At 34.1% G+C, this 23,718-nt stretch overlaps 1 protein-coding gene across 2 annotated transcripts in view; it reads right to left on the bottom strand.

Annotated features, from left to right (window-relative positions):
* Positions 1-739: 739 nt before the first annotated feature.
* LOC145679735 (neuronal acetylcholine receptor subunit beta-3-like) overlaps positions 740-23,718 on the bottom strand; it is a 71,235-nt gene continuing 48,256 nt past the window's right edge. For both annotated transcript variants that reach the window (XM_081750297.1, XM_081750298.1), the window contains exons 7-9: positions 10,697-10,849; positions 6,826-7,001; positions 740-1,058 (exon numbers count right to left, since the gene is read on the bottom strand). In XM_081750297.1, the coding sequence (XP_081606423.1) occupies positions 897-1,058; positions 6,826-7,001; positions 10,697-10,849 (491 nt within the window). In that variant the 3' untranslated portion in view covers positions 740-896. The remainder of the gene's footprint in view (positions 1,059-6,825; positions 7,002-10,696; positions 10,850-23,718) is intronic.

Below are 23,718 nucleotides of genomic sequence, written 5' to 3'. Positions count from 1 at the left end.
AACTGTTTAAGTAAAAATGATCGTAAATAAAACACGAATTCTTCCTTATATTATTTAATATGATTTGCGTTACACAAAAAATGAACCATTAATTTAATTAAACGAAAATATATTGCACTATGGTCTTGATAATTGCATAGGTTACTACATATTTTCATTTTACACTTGAAGACACATTTACACATTAAGTACTCGTATACGTTTTCTGTCGCACATAGAAGCACAAATATACCATCATTTCTCGTGTTACAAACTTTCTAATTATAAAGTGTGGAAAAGATGTTTATTTTGATTATTTAACGTTACACGAATGTGCACGAGGCTAAGGAAGATGGTGATAATGAGATGAATGATAATGATAGAATGAGGGAAAGGGGAGGAAACGGATGATACGCCAAAAAACCCTCACGCACGGTATTTGACAACCACATAGCCCGTACTAGGAGAAAGCTGGGATCAAACCAGAGACCGCTAGCCTAGAAATGAGTCACCATAGACCAAAGATATTTATTGAATTGGAAAAATGTGAGACCACAATTTTCAGTTGAGATGTGATTTTTCTATGAAAGTGCTTCTAAGATTTGGCTGTTAAAACTGTTGTTATACGTATGTGCCAGTAATGAGTGATATGTGCAATTCTAAACAGATTTTTCTTCTGTTAGAATAATGTAGACACAAATACCGAACAAAATGTCAATACTTTCCAGATATAAATATTACATTATTAGTGAATGAAATGATTATTTCTCCTTATTCTGCGATGTTTAAGGATTAGTAACTAACACGTGAATAATTCTTATGCAAGTAGTGCTGCTATGTTGCTAATGTAGTACCAAATTCTAGAAAACAAAGTTTGAACAATGCGATGCAAAATATATTGAGCAAATTATAAAAACTTAAAACACTGCTGCAAGCAATATAGTTAAGACCACTAAGAAAATCAGGAAACTTAATCTGTCAAAGAAAACAGCCACCATTTTCCACACGTTTTTAAAATTTCCTCGTGTTTGAGTTACCAGGTTTGTCATATCTTCTGCATTGGTCACTTCAGCAGCAGCCTATCAAAAAGATATAAAAAATAATACATGATTTAATAATTTGTATTATAATAATCTTTGCAACACACAAGAAAATATTATGCTTAATGATACACGAAATTTTGATGATAAAACAGCTAGTTAGTTCGTATGATGATTAGTTGTCTTGCATTAAGCTTACAGTAACCCAATACCCATCTCGTTTTACGTAAATATGCAGTTATGTAATAAATCTAGGAAACTACAACTACTAGGGCATATGAACGTGTTTGTGAATTTGCAAAGATACAGGCAATATATTACTTTATTGTATATACCTATAAAGGAATATATACAAAATAGTTATATTTTTAATCTGTATATTTCATACTTTTATAGTTTATATTCGATAAACGCTGACAAATGATGTTTCGTTTATAAAATAATAATATTATTATTATTATTATTATTATTATTATTATTATTATTATTATTATTATTATTATTATTATTATTAAACTAGCGCAATGCTAAAAATTAATTATATAATATCGACTAAACACAGCATTATACTTTTACATATGTATTTAACTATTAATCAGTCTCACAAGAAACACTATCAGTATAAAACTAATTTCAAGAGCACATCGTCTATTACAAGCTACATTCCGCAAACTTCTAAAGTGTCTCAACTTTCTACTTCTTTCTTCTACTTCCTTTTTTTTAAAAAAAAAAAGTGCATGTGCCCAAATTCATAACAAATTCTCCCCTCTAAGAAATGTTTAATAATATCCCCAAAATAAACATGTAAGTTCGTATTAATAGACTCTTCCAAAACATATACCAATATAGAATAAATTACTAAGTACAAATATGATTTTATGTGCATAGATAATATCTTGTTAATAAACGATTTCTGCATATAAACATATCAAAAGTACCTTCATAGAAACACACGTTTATCGTAATTTAAAAAACAAATCCAAACCCACAGTATATAAAAACATACACTCAAAACTAGGTTCTGTTTTGAAAGCATTTTCTGTCAACAGCTTACCCCCTTCAGTTAAAAAGTTACCAAATAAATTTTCAAAATCAAATCTTCAGTCGCAAACCTAACCTAACCTAACCTAACCTAACCAGTAATAATATATTCATACGTAATCTAACCTAACAACAAGTCAGCAAAAGTCCGCATAAATCCTCCTGAACGATGTCAAGAAACATCATTCTCATCCCCAGCGATATAGGATAGTTTCTACTAAAGGGTGCATAAATTCTCCACCATGCCTCAAGCGATACAGGACTCTATCCACCACACCAGGCAATATAGGACTCTGCATCATGTCTCAAGCGATACAGGACTCTATCCACCACGAGAGGCAATACAAGACTCTCCACCATGCCTCAAGCGATACAGGAATCTATCCACCATCCCAGGCAATACAGGACTCTCCACCATGCCTCAAACGATACAGGACTCTATCCACCACGCCAGGCAATACAGGACTCTCCACCATGCCTCAAGCGATACACAACTCTCCACCACGCCAGGCAATACAAGACTTCTATTCAATCACCTCCCATAACGATACAAGAAACATCCACCACACCCTATACGCTACAGATCATCACTTTGTCATCCACCATGCTAAGGTGAACTTGATTATTATGCTGATTCATTTAGGCTAGAAACATTGTGATCTATTCATGGAGCTCAGCAGGCTTTTATTCTTCCTAATTGAAATAGACACATGTGCTATTCATTTCCGTTTCATGCCGTCTGTCAGAAACGTAAATTCTTGTATGTGACTGCGCCAAATGTTAAACTACCGCAATGCTAAAAATTAATTATATAACATTGACTAAACACAGCATTATACTTTTTACTATGTATTTAACTATTAATCAGTGTCACAAGAAACGATATCAGTATAAAACTAATTTCAAGAGCACATCGTTTATTACAAGCTACATTCATTAATAATACAATAATAATAATAATAATAATAATAATAATAATAATAATAATAATAATAATAATAATAATAATAATAATAGGAAGAAGAAGAAATATTGCAGTTTCTTAAAACGTTACACTTAAGCAATTTACAGATTCGATTTACGTAAAATTCAAGTTATGTAAAGGTTTACGGAAGTCATTACTTAAATATGTAAGCTCGGGAGTTGCTGTACTTACAAGTATAAAAATATACTGATGATGCCTTTAATGGATTGTGATAATACTACACAAGTTAACTTATCTATAAGCTGAAAGCCATTTGGGGAAAGAGTCATAACACAACATTTCATGACGCTGCTGAATTTTGGAAAATAGAAAAAAAAATATATTTGAAACATGTAAACTTGTTGGCAGTTAAAGCAAAAATCTACATAAAGCGCATAATTCTAGCAGAAAATAACATGTTTCATTCAAGGTTGTACATACTGAGAAGTAATTGAGCTGTGTGAGTACGTACAAGTAGCAATTTAAATCAGCAAAACGAAGGGGATCGCCATGTAACGTGAGGAAATGGGGGGAAATAATCCTGTATGACAGTGTATTCTACAGGCTTCTATTTGTACGATTAATATTAAATTCTGCCACTTTTCGTAATTAATTCGCTTGTATGGCCATGTTCCAATATTGGAACACCAGGAACGAACGGGACGAGTAGTATTGTTCCAATATTGGAACACCAGGAATAAACGGTTCTAGTAAGATTTTTCTTAAACTCTGACATTACGAACGAACGTGACAGTAATGATTGTTATATATGTTATTTATTTTACAAAATAGAACACCCCTCTACATCTCTACATTAGCTAGAAACAAATATCGTTATAAAATAACCGATCATTTTCATATTTTTATTTTGCAAATATACTTCGTACAAATACTTTGAAAGAGTATTAGGTTGTGGAACTGGTAATTTCTTCTCTCTAGCAATCCATCTCTTTGCAGAACCAACAGGCTCCGCAGCATCGCATGTAGTTACCAAATGAACCACGCGATTGTCATTCCATTCCACCACCATGCATTTGCTAGCTGCGTCGGTTTTGAAATCAAATTACTTCCCTACCTTTTTTCTTTAGAACCTGTGAATCTTTTAGTGGGCAATGCTCTATTAGGTTCTTCATAATGATTCCAGTGAAACCAATAACTAATTCTACTAACTCACTTACTAATGAAAGTAATGAAAATAGTCTCTCCACATATATCTTGAAATACATATCTTTTGGAAGGCAGGAATACATATCGAACCCACGTCTCCCACATCAAAAACACATATAATAATAGTATATTTGATTTTGAGTTTAGCGCCCCTTTCAGCAGCGAGACTATATATGAGAAGTAAACCTACAGCTTAACGTATGCCCCGAACCACATGAGCTCCCACTGGGAATCGATCCGGGTCTCCCATGCTAAAGACACGTGTAATAATAATAATAATAATAATAATAATAATAATAATAATAATAATAATAATAATAATAATAATAATAATAATAATAATAATAATAATAATAATATGAACTGCGTTTTAGTAGTGATGAAGGAGGTATTAGAGCTGGTAGTGATCTCCAGGACACTAGAACTCCGCATTTATTTTCAGGTTTACGAAAATCTTACAGATCGATGCAAGAAGTGATTTGCACTAAGGAGGAATCACACTGGGATATATAGAAAAGGTTTTACACCTGTACACCTTCTTACTTTTGGATAAATTATCCATTACCTCTGTATAATCCATATACTATGAAAATGTACGGCAAAAATGAATGAAAAATTACAAAATGACAAAAAGTAAGAGCATCGAATGGGATTCGAGCCATTTTCAAAAGTACTAAATCCGCACAGAAAGCAAGAACTTAGCACGCGTGGCTATCGAAATAATTATGAAGTTTCATTCCCATTTTATGGATAGAAACGAATTTCTTAACAACTCCCACCTCCCTTTTTTAACGAATATTGTGATCGAAAAGCGTGTGTGCTTTACTTACAACTAGCATTTGCCAAATACTATAATGTTCTAAATGTATCATTACATTAAGTAATAAAAAGAGAACTGAGTATTTCAAACAACAAGCTGAGCTGCATTCGGAAGTCTCGTTATTTTTTCCATTGATTTCCCCTACCATTACGTTTATTGCGCTGTTGCCAAACCTACAATTTTGAGGGATTTAAGAAAAATTCGGGCATGCAATTATATTTTAGAGAAGTATACATGACTGGCGATAGTGTTGGTTCGTTAGCGATTCTCCTCCAAAATAAAGTCCTCGCTGATACGTACTGATAACTGAAACATCCCGACTATAGATATCTGTTTCGACTCCACGAAACTCTGCCGCTAGTAGCACACTAGCGTTAATCCTTCGACGCATCGCTATATCGACGATCGACATTTATTGGCAAGTGGACCACTATATGTTGGCGATGTTTACGGCATGGGAAGTCCATTTGCATAAACGTCGACTACATGGGTGCTCCGGAGCTCAAATATCCTGAAGTTTAATAATAGGGCGTCAGTACCCATTGGCTTTTGTCTCTTTCCATTGGTCAATATTGCGAAACAGGCATGTACACAGGAATTTATTTTGGAAGAGGTGCAAAGCTTTTAGAGCAGCTCCAAATTCAATATAAGGATAATTTAACTTGAAATTTGTAAAATCATCACCAAACTAATTTCGGAGGGCTCTGAACCTCACTCTGAGTACGTCCTGTTGCTAAAAACATTGGAAACGTAAAAGAAATCTCAATGTTTAGGTTGAGCTTCGTTCGATGCAAAGTTTGGGTTATGGTGACCTTTGCTATTTAAAGCAAGTGAGGTTCGTTTAACTTTGTTGAAACTTCGGTAGACTTCCAAATTATGCAAATTCAATACTCAAACTACAATCTATAACTACTGGTTGCGATAGATTAATAATATCAAAGATAGAACCTGTTCCTCGGATGCTGAGCCCATATTTGAAAGTTATTACTCGCTATGCTTTACAGATTTTGTTCTACAGCAAAAACGATTGAAGCCACAAAACCGTTAATTTGAACCAATTACGGATTGAATAAATGGTTAAGCGAAGAGTTAGAACTTACTCTTGGGAAGTTGAATAGATTGCAAGAAACTGCATCTCGATATCTCTCACTGTTATTGATCCACTGAAATCAGTATTGAAATTGAAAATAGTAGTAAATTTTAACACTTCCGGTTTTGGTCGACTGTAGTTGGTTATGATGGTATGTTCCCTTGACACCTCGAATCGACTGCAGGAAACCGCTTGGTGCCATATAGTACCATTTTTGTTGCATGGCGATAAACATTGAAACTGGAAATGATTAATTAAAACTACTTTCAGTTTGAATTCAGGGTTTATAGAGGAGGCGTAACCTATCCTTGGGACACGGAATCAATTGCTTAAAACCGGATCTCGATATTTCCTACTAATATTTCTCTTAAAATCAACATTGAAGCCGAAGTAGCTTATGCCGCCTTGGTGGTCTTTCACGCGTCTCAGGGCAAGTAATCTTGTCTGAGAACCACTAATCTATTGAATCTTTAAAAATTAGAACTCGACCCTCCAGGTGTGATTTATTTTAAGTATCTAAGGGTGAGCACCCATTAAAAAACTAGAAAGTTGACGTCTATGTCCACCTGAGTTAAAAATATAGGTTTTGTGTGTTCTGTACTAGTGCAGGTAATAACTTACGGTTAGATATCAACTAAAGAAGTATAAGCAACTTTTGGATATTTACTGCTTTCGAAGTTTTAGAATAGGTGTTTAATGTGTACTGCATATGTAGAAAACTTACCTTAGGATCCCTGTCGCCAAGAATAAGATATTGCCCAATGGAACTCTTCAACAACCACTGGTAGATGGCATTAATGCATCTAGGAGGTTCTAGATTGTTCTTTGTGATGAATCGTAATACGATCGTTATAACAATTTGAAACGTTACGATCAGGGTAGAATCTCTGAAAAATAGCACTGAAACACGAACGGTTTCATATTAATTATATTTTCAGTAATGCAACTTATAAAGTTTAAAAAAATGTGAGAAAATATCAGTTTTTTTATTCCTTATGTTTACATACATTTCAAGCGCACTTTGAAAAGCAATCAAATATAGAATCTCACGTGTTGTAGATTGGGTAAAGTGGGACAGGTGGCGCATATTTCTGATCAACAACCGAGAAAAAATTTGTTTGTTTTGATCTTTATTACCTTACAGCAATATACACTATGTCGTAAACTATAATTTTACGTCTACATGTGTTTCTCCTGTAATCTATACATAGTCTACGTCACACTTTACCCGTGTTAACTATGCAGACGACATAGACTATATAATTAATGTTATTTTATTGTACAGAAATAAAAAAAATCAGATACAAATTGAGATTATGTGTACGCAAGTTCAAAAATTTTAGAGTGAAACGTACAGTAGTATTTCACAAAAGAGAATGAATGAATCAATGAATATATATATATATATATATATATATATATATATATATATATATATATATATATATATATATATATATATATATATGTATAATTATTCATTCCTTTGTGTTGCATGGAACTAATGTAATATGAGGCAATATGGTTGTATTGTATTACACATTCACCATAAGGCAACAGCTCCACAGATCGTATCTACTAGATGAGCTTAACAAATGTTCTGTAAGCGACAAGGAATGAAAAAACCTAACGCACTGTCGTACTCCTCAGCTTTTACTCCCTCAGGTTCCCTGTTCAAACTCTGTTATGTTATGTTCTGCAAATGTTCCTAGCTATACAAAAGCTGTTATGTTCTGCAAATGTTCCTAGCTAAAAGTAAACCGCTAATTTAATAAGAGTTGTTAGGACATTAAGGAGATAGTTTATATGTATTCCAAAGAAGTAACCAGTGGCGTCATTTCAGATTTCACTTGAGAGGGGCAAGAGTACCGCCGACATAAGACTTTCACGTTTTCTACTAGTATATTAGTAGACAATCGATTAAAATATATATACTCCTCAAACTCTTGGGGGAAGGCAATTGCCCCCTCCTGCCTCCTCTAAATGACGTCCCTGGAAGTAACATCATGTGCCTGCATGGATGTTGGAAGATATACCAGAATTCGAAAGAACAATGAAACAAATAATGTTAATCAGAAATAGTACATTGCATAACCGAAACACAATTCTTGAGTAACAAATAACTCAACAAAAAGCTATAGGTTAGTTTATACTGTATTTTATTATTTAAATGAAACTTCTTTGGTGTTGATCTTTTCAAAAGTAACGAAAGATTTTCCATTATATCTAATAATCAAGTATTACCACACATTAACAATGTCACTTCTTACGAGTATCAACAATCGCACGACAATTTGCTACAACCTGATTCATACTTACGTTGGAAAATTAAAAAAAGTAATACTGTATCTATAGTACCATATTGGAGGACTCAAAACATCTGGTCGAAATGGCACCATAGACAATACTGCCATATTTTCATATTAGGTCTACTTATTTGGATATATATTTCCACTAATACTTTATAAAGAATCTCTTTCACTTCACTTTTAGAGAGAAAGATCATCCATTCTCAATTTCCACTATTAAAGCTGTTTTCTTCGTCTTTAGTAGCTATTAGGACTTTTATTGAAAAACTGCTTGATATGCTTTTTAAAATTCAGCTATCTATTTCAAGCGTGAGATAAATGGTGCAGTGAACAAATGGTTTGAAAAGACTAATTTATTACACCATATTATAACTTCTTGACGGCTATAGTCTGTTTCCTCCCCTTCCACATGGTGGATAAACTGAGTAAGTTTTTATCACTCATTTTTAGCACTTACCTAAATGTGCACAACTATAGAAGTGTGTTAGACAATCTCTCCAAACATTAACCTATAACTGTCATCCCTGCCTATTTGTATTAGTTCTACGACTGGATAAAATTATAGTGAAAAATTTATCTCACTTGCTAAGTATGTGTTGACAACACAAATACCGTGATAGTTTTTACTATTTGCTATTTGGTAAACACAACTCAAATATTTTCTTCAGATGATGTCGTCTCCTCAATTGTGAAATCCTCTTGCCAAGAACCTATTCCTTCTTTGCCAACCACGCGCTACACTATTTGTCCCCCAGCATCATCTGTCCGCCCCCTATCTATGTAGAACAATTAGAACCGAACCGCTTGGAATTAGGAAGACTATCTATACTGCACTCTATGCAGTAATTCGTTTCGGTATGCCAACAAAAAGTTATATGTATTTTTAAAACAGCACTACCTTAAGATTATTACATAGATATTTCGAATCTATGTGTAAAAAGAAAGACTTTCAGTACCACATTTACTGTTTAGTGTTAGAAATTAAGGACATTATACTATTACAAACATTCAAATTTTGAAGGCATCTACAACAGCAATAAAACAAGTGAGAGAGATGGGACAATGCCCATCCAAAGTACCCTAGTATTGAATACTATGATTGTAATATGATTGATAGGGTTTGAATAAATAAGAACAAAGTTACAAGAGGTTGAACAGTTTACTTTATACAGAAGATTTTATTTCGAAAAACTTCTTAGGTACCACATTCAATCACATATATGGTTTTCAATAGAGCTAAATATAATAATTGCGTTTATCGCAATTTGATATCTGAAATTGTTCTGGAGATATATTAATCATTGGCAAATTTTGTAACACTGTTTAACATTATGTAGTGGCAAGAATTCGTTGTTACCAGAAACTGTTACTGTGTTTTTATAAAAACAACGGAAACCAACATATAAGAAATAATCCCAAGAATACGCCATTTTAAGCACTATGGCAATCTCTACCCATGTTTATCACATTCCCGGAACGATTTAAAATATCATATTGCTCTAAACAGGAATATATCAATAACCTTAAACCTGTCATGGCCTTTTTACAATAGCCACTAGGACTCAGCATTATGATGATGTAGTTCGGACCTCACTTGCATCGAATGTATCGAAAATCCGGGATCATAGGCCAACTGTGTTTTTAAGTGGAGATACGGAAAAAAATGGAAAGAACGAGAAGTTGTTGGAAACAAGTGGCTTTTAATGTAAAATGATAGAATGTTTCGAATAGCACTATCTGTTAGGACGGTGTGCAATGGTCAATGAAGAAACAATATTGCCAGTTCATCAGGGCGTTCCGTCGGGTAGTTACCTTACCAACAATACACCAGCATTGATGGAAAACTGATTGGAAGTATTTAGATTCTGTTACACAACAATTTGCACATATCCTATGTGCCCTTACATTCTGTTCGAACAGTATCCTGTAGAGAAAACTGCTTTCTCATTTAACATAAGGCACATTATCAAAGTGGATCCCCAATAGCTAGTGCAATTGGGAAAAAATCCACTATTTTAGATTGAAAACCACCCATTTCCAATTTGTATTTTTACTCATAACAGAGTTGGTTTATGGCCCCAAACTTTTGATATAGTAATTCTCTTCTTTTATAACCTAGATGTTTCTCCAACATCCATACCTTGGAGTTGGTTTAACTACAATATTCTGCAAGACATATAATTACCTTCTCCAAATGGATCTATTTATAATTGATATTTCTTTCCTAAAGAGCGAATCACATTATAAGTACAGTAGGACTACTGGTCAACTCTAGATAATACGTACCTATCAGAGGACTATTATCTCCATTTGCTGGCAGTAGGCTTCCAAGATAAATCAAGTACAGACAATGTACAACGAAGATGATTGCTCCAATGATCAGTCTCTCTGGGCAGATAGGATCGATCCAGAATAGGGCTAACGTCAAAATTGTTAAACCTGTAAAAATAATTGTTCACTAGAAACCAGGATAATGGTCATTATAGTTTCCTTTGCGATATATATACCTAGAACACATAAAATGAAACTTTCTTCAGTAAACTACCTGGTAGACATTACTGCACTCAACAGTTAGCTTTCTGAGTATTTAATCGGAAGATCTCGTTTTCAAGTTCATGATTGCAGTTGGCCTAGAGTTTTTTATTCCTGCTTTTCATTGTTTTTCTCCAGTATTAAATGGCTTTATCAGAAGCTTATATGAAACTTGGTTACAATACATATAATAAATATATGAATGAGAACAAAATTACATTATTACCAAATCTTGCAAATACGTTCTTGTATGCAGAGATTCTTTTCATTAGATTAAAATCTTACCATTAGCTCTAATTTTAATTGTCTTAGCACATAGGATGAACTAATTAATTGTTGGTCAACTTTCCTAAGATTCTATTCTAGAAGGAACTATTTCTTTTCCTATACATCGTAAGCTATTAGCTGATGCACAAAATGGAAAATAGCTCATCGGATAAATTTCCATTAAATGCAAGAAACAAAAGAAGCAGGAAGAAGAGAACATGGACTTTGTATAGGGAAACAAGGCTGATCGAAGCTAAATTATAATGCGAGAGTGTTTTAAAAATGGGAATTTCTCCGGAACACTTTCGGGTAATGAGTTTTTATATTTTTAAAAGCAGCTTAACAGTGAAATACTGAATCGAACGAGTTCATTTGACTTTTGGGAGTAAAGCACCATCCATTAGGTGTGTGTATAATTGGTATGCGAATTCCAAGGTGATTGCCCATTTCTGTGATGAATCTCATGAAGTTTATCCATCCACATCTGTTGTCGCCAGTGAGTTGATGCTCAATGATTGAGAGATATCAACATGTGGCATGCCGTAAGATTCAGGGATCTCTGCACATTTACATGATACGATTTAGTATTGCCACCTAATAATTCGGAAACTTTCAAACCTTTAAATCCCACAAAACTTGACGGGAGTTTGAAAACAGGCTCGTGTTAATTTGTGCAAAGAAATGCTCAAAGAATTTAAATCGAGATAAGTCAAAATTTGTGCACTACATCATTACAAGAGATGAAACTTGGATCTATTCATATGAACACAACACTAAACACCACTCCACTGTTTTAGTGGTTCAATGTAACCCAAAAACAACGAAAGCTGTTCGTTTGAACAATGCTGACCAGTGGCGAAGAGTAATATGAGGCTCTGAGGCCGGGCCTACCCTGTTTTGTACCGTATATTTTTAAATCTTCGATTTTTTATAAAATAAATTCGACACTTGAATATTTCGTTTTTGGTAAAATATATATATATATATATATATATATATATATATATATATATATATATATATATATATATATATTAGGTTGGAAACACTTGGAGACCTTTCCGTCTGAGTCTCACCACCTCGCTAGATAGGCTTACCGGCTATGCTGCTCAGAGAGTGAAGGTATTATTGCTGGGGATTGCACGCATTCTTCGGAAGGTGTGAAGGCTCGCCTCTGGGAATAGACTGAAATAGTGATGTCGTCGCTTTCCTTCCGTTACCATGGTGATCGCCATGTTTTTTCTATGCAAACGCATGGAGCGAATGGTGTATTTTAAAAGTTACTATAAACAAAGACAACGGCGGCTGTAAATTTATTTACAATTATAAAATATTTTAACGACTAATGAAGTTGGCAGGACACGAAACAGTTTTAGAATATGAAAATTCATTTAGGAAACTACGAATAACATTAAGAAAATGCATAAAGAAACAGTAATATGTAAGGAACTTATTTCCAAAAGCGCCATATCTCTAAGTGATAAGGAAGAAATCAAATAATTAATGTAAACTTCATTATGATGTAATCCTCCTTAAGAAGCAATTATACACAATATAAACTCCCTAACGTGCAGATTGACAAACTGTCGGCATAAGGAAAACTAACACTATACATTTTTTTAAAACAAAAAAAAAAAATCTTTTAGAACAATGTTAATTGAGCTGAGCGAAGCGAAGCTCTTATACTCGGGTTAGCCGTTTGGTTGTCCGCGAACTCCTCCTAAACCGTTTGGCCGATCTGAACCAAACTTAGCATGCTGATAGAGTATGTCATGCTGAGTGACAACATAGGTCGAAATCAAAAATCCGATGTACCATCGAGGAATAATGACCGAAAAACGCCTCCTCCTAGACCGTTTGGCCGATCTCAACCAAACTTAGCACGCTGATAGAGTATGTCGTGCTGAGTGACAACATAGGTCGAAATCAAAAATCCGATGTACCATCGAGGAATAATGACCGAAAAACGCTTCCTCCTAGACCGTTTGGCCGATCTCAACCAAACTTAGCACGCTGATAGAGTATGTCGTGCTGAGTGACAACATAGGTCGAAATCAAAAATCCGATGTACCATCGAGGAATAATGACCGAAAAACGCTTGCATAGACTTAACATGGGGAAAAAGTTTTCACGCGATTTTTTTTGTCAACAATTAAAAATGACATTTATTATTGCATAATGGCCAGGAATGATTATGTAGTTTAAGCTCGCTCAGCTCATTTCATTGCAATCGGGTACATCCATTGCATTCCTAGTTCTATTGGAACATTTACTTTTCCTATGTCCACTCTTGATAATGGAAGTGCACAATATTAATAAAACAATATTATAAAAGAAAAGGGGAAAAAATCGAGCCTTTGGAAATTTTCAATCCGGACCATCAGTGGATACAGGTAAGATCTTTTCTTATACTCTACCAACTTTTTAAATTAAAGCATTTAGAAACAGTGCAATAAGAAAACATCCAATTATGAATGGTTCAGCATATATTCTAAACAACTGTTAAACATTAATCCTGTTCGCTTATACAATGTTATGATACTTATATTAATAAAATCAAAAGTTTTCCACAATTATTTAAGGTTAATATGTGATTATGAACAAGATGAGTAGCCTACATTTGTTTTCTCTTTTTCTCTTTATCTCTGGTTTTTGGTTTCATTGATTAGAAATGTTTAAAAAGAAAAATATTTCATTCGCTCTAATGTTTGCAATTCCGAAATATTTTATCACTGTTTTCGCTTTGCATTTAGGTACTTTAGGTATTCAGGCTACTTGTTGTTTGGAAAATAAAATGGCGATCACCATAGCAACGAAAAGGATGTGACGTCACACTTTTTTAGTCTATTTGCTTTTAGCGCTGAAGGCATCTTTCAATGCTAACATGTTATAAAATGATTTACTTAACATAGAGTAAGAAGTTTCTGTGTAGAATTATGTATTTCTTTTAGTGATAACTTGTTTAATTAGGTATACACGCGTTATTCAGAGTAGCTGTTTTTTTTCCTACATGGGGCCTGGTCAGGGGTGGACTGGCCATAATCAAGAACCGGCCCGATGGCCGCTGCGCCCTCCTCACATCAGTGCCTTTGCGCCCTCCTCTTAGCCTCGGGAAGTTTCCTCTCTGAACACATTTTTTTTAAAATTCGCTAGCCTTTGGCCAGCTAGGGCTCCACCCCAGACCCCGGTATTTGCTCGGCCTGCGGCCTCGCTCTTTCTGTTTTCGGCGTGGGAATGCTATTAACGACATTAGATTTACCGCTAAATATATAGATTTGACTCTAATATTAGTCATTTTGGACGATTTTTACATATCACCCTTACCAACCCCACGCTCCGCCCCAAATCCCAGTATTTGCTCGGCCTGCGGCCTCGCTCTTTCTGTTTTTGGCTTTGGGAATGTCATTATAAAGATCTTAGGGACCCTGAAATTTATAGATTTGACTCTAATATCGGTCATTTTGGATGATTTTTATATATCAACCCTCCCACCCCCAATACTCCGCCCCCAGATACCGTCTTTACTCGGCCTACGGCCTTGCCCTTTCTGTTTTAGGCTTTGGTGGTACCATTAATGATCTCAGCGATTTCGAAATATATTGATTTCACTCTAATCTCGGTCATTTTGGATCATTTTTATATGTCTCTGCCTCCCACTCCCGCCGTTAGAGACGCTAGTGGCGTTACATAAAAACAAGACTCCGTTCAAGACTTACAGATGAACATCTGGAATCATTGTTCTTGATGAAGTCAGAAAGACATATTCTGACCAATATAGACAACAATCTTATTATTGACAAAATGTGTGGAAAAAGCAAGGAGATGCGAAGGCTCCTTCAAGCATAAAGCGGTGACTTTACTTTCATTTTCCAGTTTTGTTTTTGAATTTCTTTTTTCGCTAGGTAGGTATATAATTCTCAATTTACTTTTGTTAATTTGTAGTAAATGTTTCATGAATACTTTTTATTAACGGTTTTAAAAATAGATGAAAAATAAGTTAATGTTATGATGAACACAGCTTTAAAAGGACAGAAGTATAAAAAATAGCATAAGCTTCAAACTTAACTCAAATATTCAGTTATAATTAGGCTGTTAACAAATACAGCCGAAGAATTTAAACAACTGGTGTGATTTTTGTAGTCTCAGTTAAAGTGTGCAGATTTATATAGGCCTAATATACGAGGCGTTTGAACATAAGTACACAACGAAAGGTTATTTAAAAAAAAGTAAATGTATTTTACATACTTTACAGAAAGCACATACTTTACTATATTTTTCGACATAGTTGCCAAGTTTGTTCAAACACTTATCATACCTCTCAATCAATTTCAACTATCATATCCTCTTCATAAAAACCTGCCGCCTGCTCCGATAACCAAGAGTTCACTGCCGTTTTTACATCGTCGTCATCATTGTAACGGTTGCCACTGAGGTGTTGTTTGAGGTGGAGGAACAGATGGTAATCGCTCGGCGCAAGATCAGGACTGCAGGGTGGGTGGTTTAAAACTTCCATTCCCAAAACTGTCCAACAAATCGCGGGTCTGACCTGCAATGTGAGGTCTTGCATTGTCATGGAGAAGGACAATGCCCTTTGTCAGCATGCCACGTCGTTTGTTTTGAATCGCTCTGCGTAGCTTTCTCAAGGTTTGACAGTATGCTTCTGCATTGATAGTGGTTCCTCGTTGCATGAAGTCGACCAACAAAACACCATGGCTATCCCAAAACACCGACGCCATGATTTTGCGCTGGGACAGAGTCTGTTTGGCCTTCACCTTTACAGGCGAGTGTGTCTGTCTCCATTCCATGCTCTGTTGCGTCGATTCGGGCGTGATATGCGAAACCTATGTTTTGTCTCCAGTTACGATCTGACTCAAGAAGCCGTCCCATTCTTCGTGATAACGAGTCAAGAACTTCATCGCACACTCAAATCTGTGGTTTTTGTGGTCCTCTGTTAGGAGTTTCGGGACCCAACGGGAGCACAGTTTCCTAAACTTTAGGTGTTCAGAAACAATTTTGTGAAGCACTGATCTCGACACGTCAGGAAATTCGTTTGAGAGACCTGTTATTGTGAAGTGCCTGTTCTCACGAACCCTCGCTTTAACTGAAGCCACCAAATCGTCTGTAATCGAAGAAGGGCGACCGGAGCGGTCCTCATCATGGACGTTGTCACGGCCATTTTTGAATTCTCGTACCCACTTACGCACTTTGCTTGCACTCATAACAGTATCACCGTACACTTCGCAAATCTGTCGATGAATTTCTGCAGCAGACAGGTTTCTTGCTGACAAAAACCGTGTCACTGAGCGAACCTCACACGCGGCGGGCGACTTGATAGTCTTAAACATTGTGATAGTACAGAATACAACCGTACAGGTCAGCTACAGAGCTGAAACTGAGCATAGTTGTTCTCGAGGCATGCCAGTACGTGACGCACACGCTCGTTGCGGTATGCGCGCGAACTACTAGTGTCTACAACAAAACGGACCTTACTTAAAAAACACGCCTCGTATTTAGTACTCAAAGTCTCTTTGTTTGTTTATGAAAATATTGAATTTGTATAATTCTATCGTGATTAACTGCAATAGCTAGTTAATCTTTTGTTGTGTTTTGTGTACTAATTTTCCGGGGGAAACCTTCCGGCACTTTCTTTTATTAGGAGGGGGTATTCCATACAAGCGAAAGCCTCAGATGGACGGCGCCCTCCCAGAGTATGTGACCGCGCTCTTTTTACATAGCTAGTCCATCCCTGGGCCTGGTCCATAATATCTTATAAAATATAAGTCTGATACATTAAACATAAATGTATAAATTTACCAAACGCTACCGTACAGGATAAAATAATAATATTTGTGTGTAATTTTAGTGGAGTTTTCTATTTCGTAGAATCAGTGGGGTATTTACGATTTTGTTTAGAGGGGCTTTGCTAACTTTATTCCTGGAAATATGAAAATTCTGCAATATATATATAAAAGAATTGCAATAAAATTTCGGTGAGTGCTTAAGCCCGGAAGCCACCCTCTTAAATATGTATGCCACTGCACAGAGTACAATATTAAGTATCTTGCGTTGATTCAAATGAAGTTCCTTCTGAGCATTAACATTTCTAGTAAAGTCATTATCACGTGATGCATTAATTAAATGCAGTATTGTACTTACTTTAAAATAGGAGATGCAAATAACGAACACTTATCCAAGAAATTTGACAGTTAACTAAGAATGTACTTACTTTTCCTCTCCCTCCATTTTCAAATATACAGGAAATAAAAACAGCAAATGAAGAGGAAATTCTCCTCATTCCCCTAGACGGAAGAAAAAAATGAATTGCACTTGAAAATATTTGTAGTGGAGCTAAATGGGAATATTAGTTTATCGGGCCTACCTTACTTGTGGGATTACGATTCGCCACTGGTGCTGACAAACAAATGATTGCATGTTTCTTCATTTACACCAGACATATTCCAATTATAGCTCTAGAAAATCGAGATACTGTAAATGCTGAGTGATAGACAACAATTTATTTGACAGAGATCATCAATGATTTGCGAAATACAAGCCCAAATTGTCGCATCATTCTTCGCCACCGCAACCCCAGTTCCTACTCAGCACACAAGACTTGATTATTTTAGTAAAAATGTCTAATTAATGACTCACTGTCCGTATTTACTTGATTTTAACACCTAATGACTTCTTTTTGTTTCTATACATGAAAAATAAGATGCATAGTCAGCGATTTGTGTCGCCTGAAGCAGCTGTTGACTCATTTTGAACAGCGATTTCTAACGTACCTCTTCAAACTTTCATGAGGAACAAAATAATTAGCTTAATGAAAGATAATTTAAATGTAGAAATGTCTATAATATTGGAACACTGCCACTGTACCGTAAATACTAGTTTGCAGACACTTTTCCTACAGCTCTCCTTATAATTCTTTGGTATAACAAAAGCATATATGCTTTAATAATTGTAATTATGAATGTGCTGCACTTTGTATTGTAAGCACACTAGCACCAAAACGACCCGTTGTTGTTCAACACAGATTCACAAGACATGAGATCGAATTGAAAGCTTCTAGCTCCAGAGGTGAAGATTCTAACACTTCTTTAAAAAATATTTATTCATATATTTTGTAGGTAATGATAAGAAAACATTTCAAATTCCTTTTGTCTATCTTTGGGAGAAAATCTCCGTTTTCTTTGAAAATATATTTGTTGCGTTCTATTGCCTATTCCTTGTGTGTCGAAATATATTCCATAGTAAATCTAAAAAGTCAAATCATTGTATTTTGTTTCTGTGATGGGAAATATTTAATAATCTTAAAGTTTGCATAAAGTAGAAAATCTTGTAAGTGAAATCGCATATAAGTAGTAGAAAATGGATCGATCTGGGCCAGTTTTAGCCAACTCACAAGCCACTGGGAAAATGACCACCGTGCACCGTGAGCCCACGGCCTTTTACGACCTCCATTTTAGGGGTGAATTCGTTCCCTTTTATGACCACTTTTTAGGGGGTGTATTCGTTCTCTTTTACGACCTCCATTTTAGGGGGTGAACTCGTTCCCTTTTATGAGCATATTTTTCAACCCCTATGAACAAACAGCAGAACATCCGACTACGTAACATAACGGACATACAGCAGAGCAGATTGAACTCGTTCTCTTTTATGAACACATTTTAAGGGGTGAACTCGTTCCCTTTTTCAACCCCTATTTTAACATAGCAGAAATTACATAGCACAGCTAATAAAAGAACATGGTTTATTTCAGAAATTACACTAAGACTACGTAACACACAGCAGAACAGATAACAGATAAGAATATGAAACATAGAAGGAGTGTGTACCCTTATTTAACATAGCAGAAAGTACACTGAGACTATGAACAGAGATAATACATAAGAATACGTAACATAGCAAGGGTGTATTCATTCCCTTTTCCAACCCCTATTTTAACATAGCAGATAGCACAGTTAATAAAAGAGCATGGCATATTTTCCAACCCTTATTTTAACATAGCAGAAAGTACACTGAGACAATGAACACACAGCAGATACATAAGACTTGTTCCACCCTTATTTAGAGTATGGTATATTTTCCAACCCACGGTCTTTTACGACCTCCATTTTAGGGGTGTATTCGTTCTCTTTTATGAGCATATTTTTTAACCCCTATTTTAACATAACAGAAATGGCATAAGAATACGTAACATAGCAGAGAATAGAAGTGTACTCGTTTTCAACCCAACATTATTTTCTTTTACGGGGGTAGCAAGACCCCCAACCCTCCTCCTTTCTCATCCAGGGCTTGGGTTATTTGAACATAACAGATAATACATTCGACCTCTATAGCAAAGATTCTTTTAAGGAGTGAACTTGTTCTAACCTATATTTGAACATAGCAGAGATTATTTTAAGAATGCGAAACTTCCGTGTTTTGTTATCAGTTACATAATAACTTCCGCCATATGTAGATAATTCTCATTACGTCATTCATCCGGATTTGAAAAAACATTGACCTAGTTTTCTCTTTAACAGACAATAACTTGTCATTCAACGATAGGAATCCCTGAACGTAATGTAATCAATCACAAAGGTATAAAAAAGAGGGGAATCCCCAGAGGATGACTCATACTATTGCGCAATGCAGTCAGACAGGTATAAAAGACTGACCGACATGTTTTTTTGTAATCACTTCCTGTTCACCATCCGAAGCGTAAAGTTCAGATATTTTTTGTGTGTGCGTTTATATTATTAGTGTGGTTTATTAATAGTGTGGTTTTGTTTTCTTTTGTAAGTAAGACATTTTATAATAATAATAATAATATATTATAAAAACTCAGTTTAAAATTATTATAGTAACTTTGAGGAGTTAGTTTTAAAAAAATGGCAACAAAAAAGGTTAAATCAAATACTATTAATTCTGATACTCTATTTAATAATAATTTTAAAAAATTTATTTTAAAATGTGATACTGAATTAAATGAGGATAGTGGATGTTTTTTAAAGAATAAAAGAAAAGACTGTTTAGATATATTACAACAAGAACAAACTAAGACATCGTTTAAAGTAAATTTTTCTTTGGGTACAACTTTTGTAAAACCAGTAGATTTAGAAACATGTAGATTCTTTGTAAATAGTGGTAACGAAATTATTTTGCCGAGTACAGATTTGAATTCTATAATTGAAAAACTATTTAATAAAATTTTAGTTGAACAAGAAAATAGGGCAATTAAGAAATCAGGGTGGTCTTTATGTTCTGAACCAAACCATCACTTAGAAATTAAAATCAGTAAATATGATCCGCTTTCCGCTTCTTCTTTTATAAAATTACCTCAATGGATTTTATCCAAAAAGAAATGTGTTTTAAATATTCAAAATAATGATAATAGATGTTTTATGTACTGCATTCTAGCTGCGTTGCATCCAGTAAAAGAACATCCAAATCGTGTGAATAATTACATACAATATAGTAATACTTTATTACCATTATTTGAAAAAACCAATATACAATTTCCCGTCGAAGTAGAACACATAAGCAAATTTGAACATATGTATAATTCTGTATTTCCTAAGGAACAAATTTCCATTAATATATATGGCATTAACTATGATCATGAAACTATTTTCCCGTTACGTATAAGCGAAAACACATGTGTAGGTAAACATATAGATTTACTGTATTGTGAAGAAAATTGCAACAGTCATTATTGTCTTATAAAAAATCTCAATGAGTTATTGAAGAGTCATAAAGAGAAAACTTATGTAAAATTGCCTCAATGGATTTTATCCACAAAATGTGTTTTAAATATTCAAAATAACGATAATAGAAGTTTTATGTATAGTATTCTAGCTGCTTTATATCCAGTAAAAGAACATCCAAATCGTGTGAATAATTACATACAATATAGTAATACTTTATTACCATTATTTGAAAAAACCAATATAAAGTTTCCCGTCGAAGTAGAACACATAAGCAAATTTGAACATATGTATAATTCCATATTTCCTAAGGAACAAATTTCCATTAATATATATGGCATTAACTATGATAATGAAACCATTTTCCCGTTACGTATAAGCGAAAACACAGCTGTAGGTAAACATATTGATTTATTATATTTAAACTCTCATTATTGTTTAATTACAAATTTAAATGGTTTAGTCAGACATCAGTTAGGTAGTCATCAAACATTTATTTGTAGACGATGTTTAATATCTTTTTATAACAAATCAAAATTAGATGAACATGACAAATTATGTAAAGAACACACTCCAACCAAAATTAACATGCCGAAACAAGGAGAAGTTTTAAAATTTCGAAAATTGAAATTGTTATTACAGAATGATGTGATAATAATTGCAGATATGGAAAGTTTATTAAAACCTATAAATAAACAAAGTGGATCTCATACAGTACAAATTCACCAACATATACCATGCAGTTTTGGTTATATTGTATGTTGGAGTAACAACTATATGAAATCAGATTTAGTTATTTATCGGGGAGAAAATGTATCGATGAAGTTTATGTCTGCTATGGAGAATGAATTAAGAAAAATCATAAACATATTAGATCAAGAAAAACCATTAATACCATTAAATAGTTCTCAGTTACAGGAGTTTAACCTATCCACTGAATGCTCAGTTTGTGATAGTAAATATACGAGTAACAATAGAAAAGTTAAACATCATAACCATTTAACTGGTTAATATATCGCCACGGTATGCAACAAGTGTAATTTACAAATTAAGCGTCAAAGTAATTTTATCCCTGTCTTCTTCCATAATTTGTCTGGGTATGATGCACATTTATTTGTGAAAGAATTAGGTTGCACCCCTGGAAATATTTTTGTAATTGCTGAAAGCACTGAGAAATACATAACATTCTCTAAGCACTTTAATTTTAATGGTAGACCTATCGAGTTACGTTTTGTAGACTTATTTAAATTCCTGCCGTATAGTCTCGAAAATTTGGTGTCAAAATTAAAACCTGAGCAATTTGTCTATACAAAGCAATATTTTTCTGATGAAAAGTTTCCTTTAATTCTTCGTAAGGGAATTTATTTTTATGAATACATAACAAATTTAGATACATTTAAAGAAACTGAATTTCCTGGAAGAGAGGCGTTTAGTAGCAAATTGAATGGAACACAAATTTCCGAGACTGATTATCAATATGCAAAACTGATTTGGCGTGTGTTTAAATGTGAAAATTTAGGGGACTACCATGATCTATATTTAAAATGTGATGTACTTCTTACAGCAGATGTGTTGGAGAATTTTAGAAAGACATGTTTAAATGCTTTTTGTATTGATCCGATTAATTGTTTTACTGCACCTGGGTTGGCATGGCAAGCCATGTTATATAGAACAAAAATTGAACTTGAACTTTTATCAGATATCAATATGTATATGTTTGTAGAAAAATCGATTCGCGGAGGTATTACTCAAGCTGTGTTAAGGTATGCCAAAGCTAATAATCCTTACGTACATGATTTTGATGCGGAAAAAGAAAAATCTTATTTACTGTATATTGACATGAACAATCTGTACGGACTATCAATGATTGACTATTTACCATATGGTGGTTTTCGGTGGGAGGATAAAATTGACAACTGGCAAGACAAACATAAAATTATCAATTGGCCCACGGATAGTGAATGGGGATTTTTTCTAGAAGTGGATTTAGAGTATCCAAATTATTTACACGAATACCATTCTGATTTTCCGTGTGCTCCAACTAATGAAGTTCCACCGAATGGTAAATATTCAAAATTACTATTGACACTTAAATCGAAATCGAATTATATCTTGCATTATAGAGTATTACAATTTTATCTAAAACAAGGTTTAATATTGGTAAAAGTACATAAAATATTATGGTTTCGTCAATCTAAATGGCTTGCATCTTATATTCAAGAAAATACTCAACGCCGTGCAAATGCTACAATTGAATTTGAAAAAGATTTCTATAAGTTATTAAATAATTCTGTATACGGAAAGACAATGGAGAATGTACGAAAACGAATTGATATAAAATTAATTAACAATGAAAAAAGTGTAAAAAATTAGTAGCGCAAAATCAGTTTGAAAATTGGGTAAAATTGGCTGATAATTTGGCATTGTTTCATATGGTAAAAAAATCGGTAACCCTTAATAAACCAATTTACGTAGGAGCAACAGTTTTAGAATTATCAAAATTAGCAATGTATGAATTCCATTATAATATAATGAAACCGCGATATGGAGATAAAATTAGAATTGCATATATGGATACTGACTCTTTCATTTACCAAATTAAAACTAACAATATTTATAACGATATAAAAGATATGAATGAGTATTTTGACACCTCAAATTATCCTGAAAATAATTCTTTATATAGCACAAAAATAAACACGTTTTGGGTAAAATGAAAGACGAATTAGGTGGAGTTCCTATGATTGAATATGTTGGGTTACGAGCAAAAAATTATGCTATAAAAACTGGTGAAAATAAAGAATTGAAAAAATGTAA

Source organism: Thermobia domestica, chromosome 2, assembly GCF_964235325.1.
Source record: "Thermobia domestica chromosome 2, izTheDome1.hap1.1, whole genome shotgun sequence".
Taxonomy (NCBI): Eukaryota; Metazoa; Arthropoda; class Insecta; order Zygentoma; family Lepismatidae; genus Thermobia; species Thermobia domestica.
The sequence above is the reverse complement of the archived record's forward strand: the minus strand, read 5'-3'. Positions and strand labels throughout refer to the sequence as shown.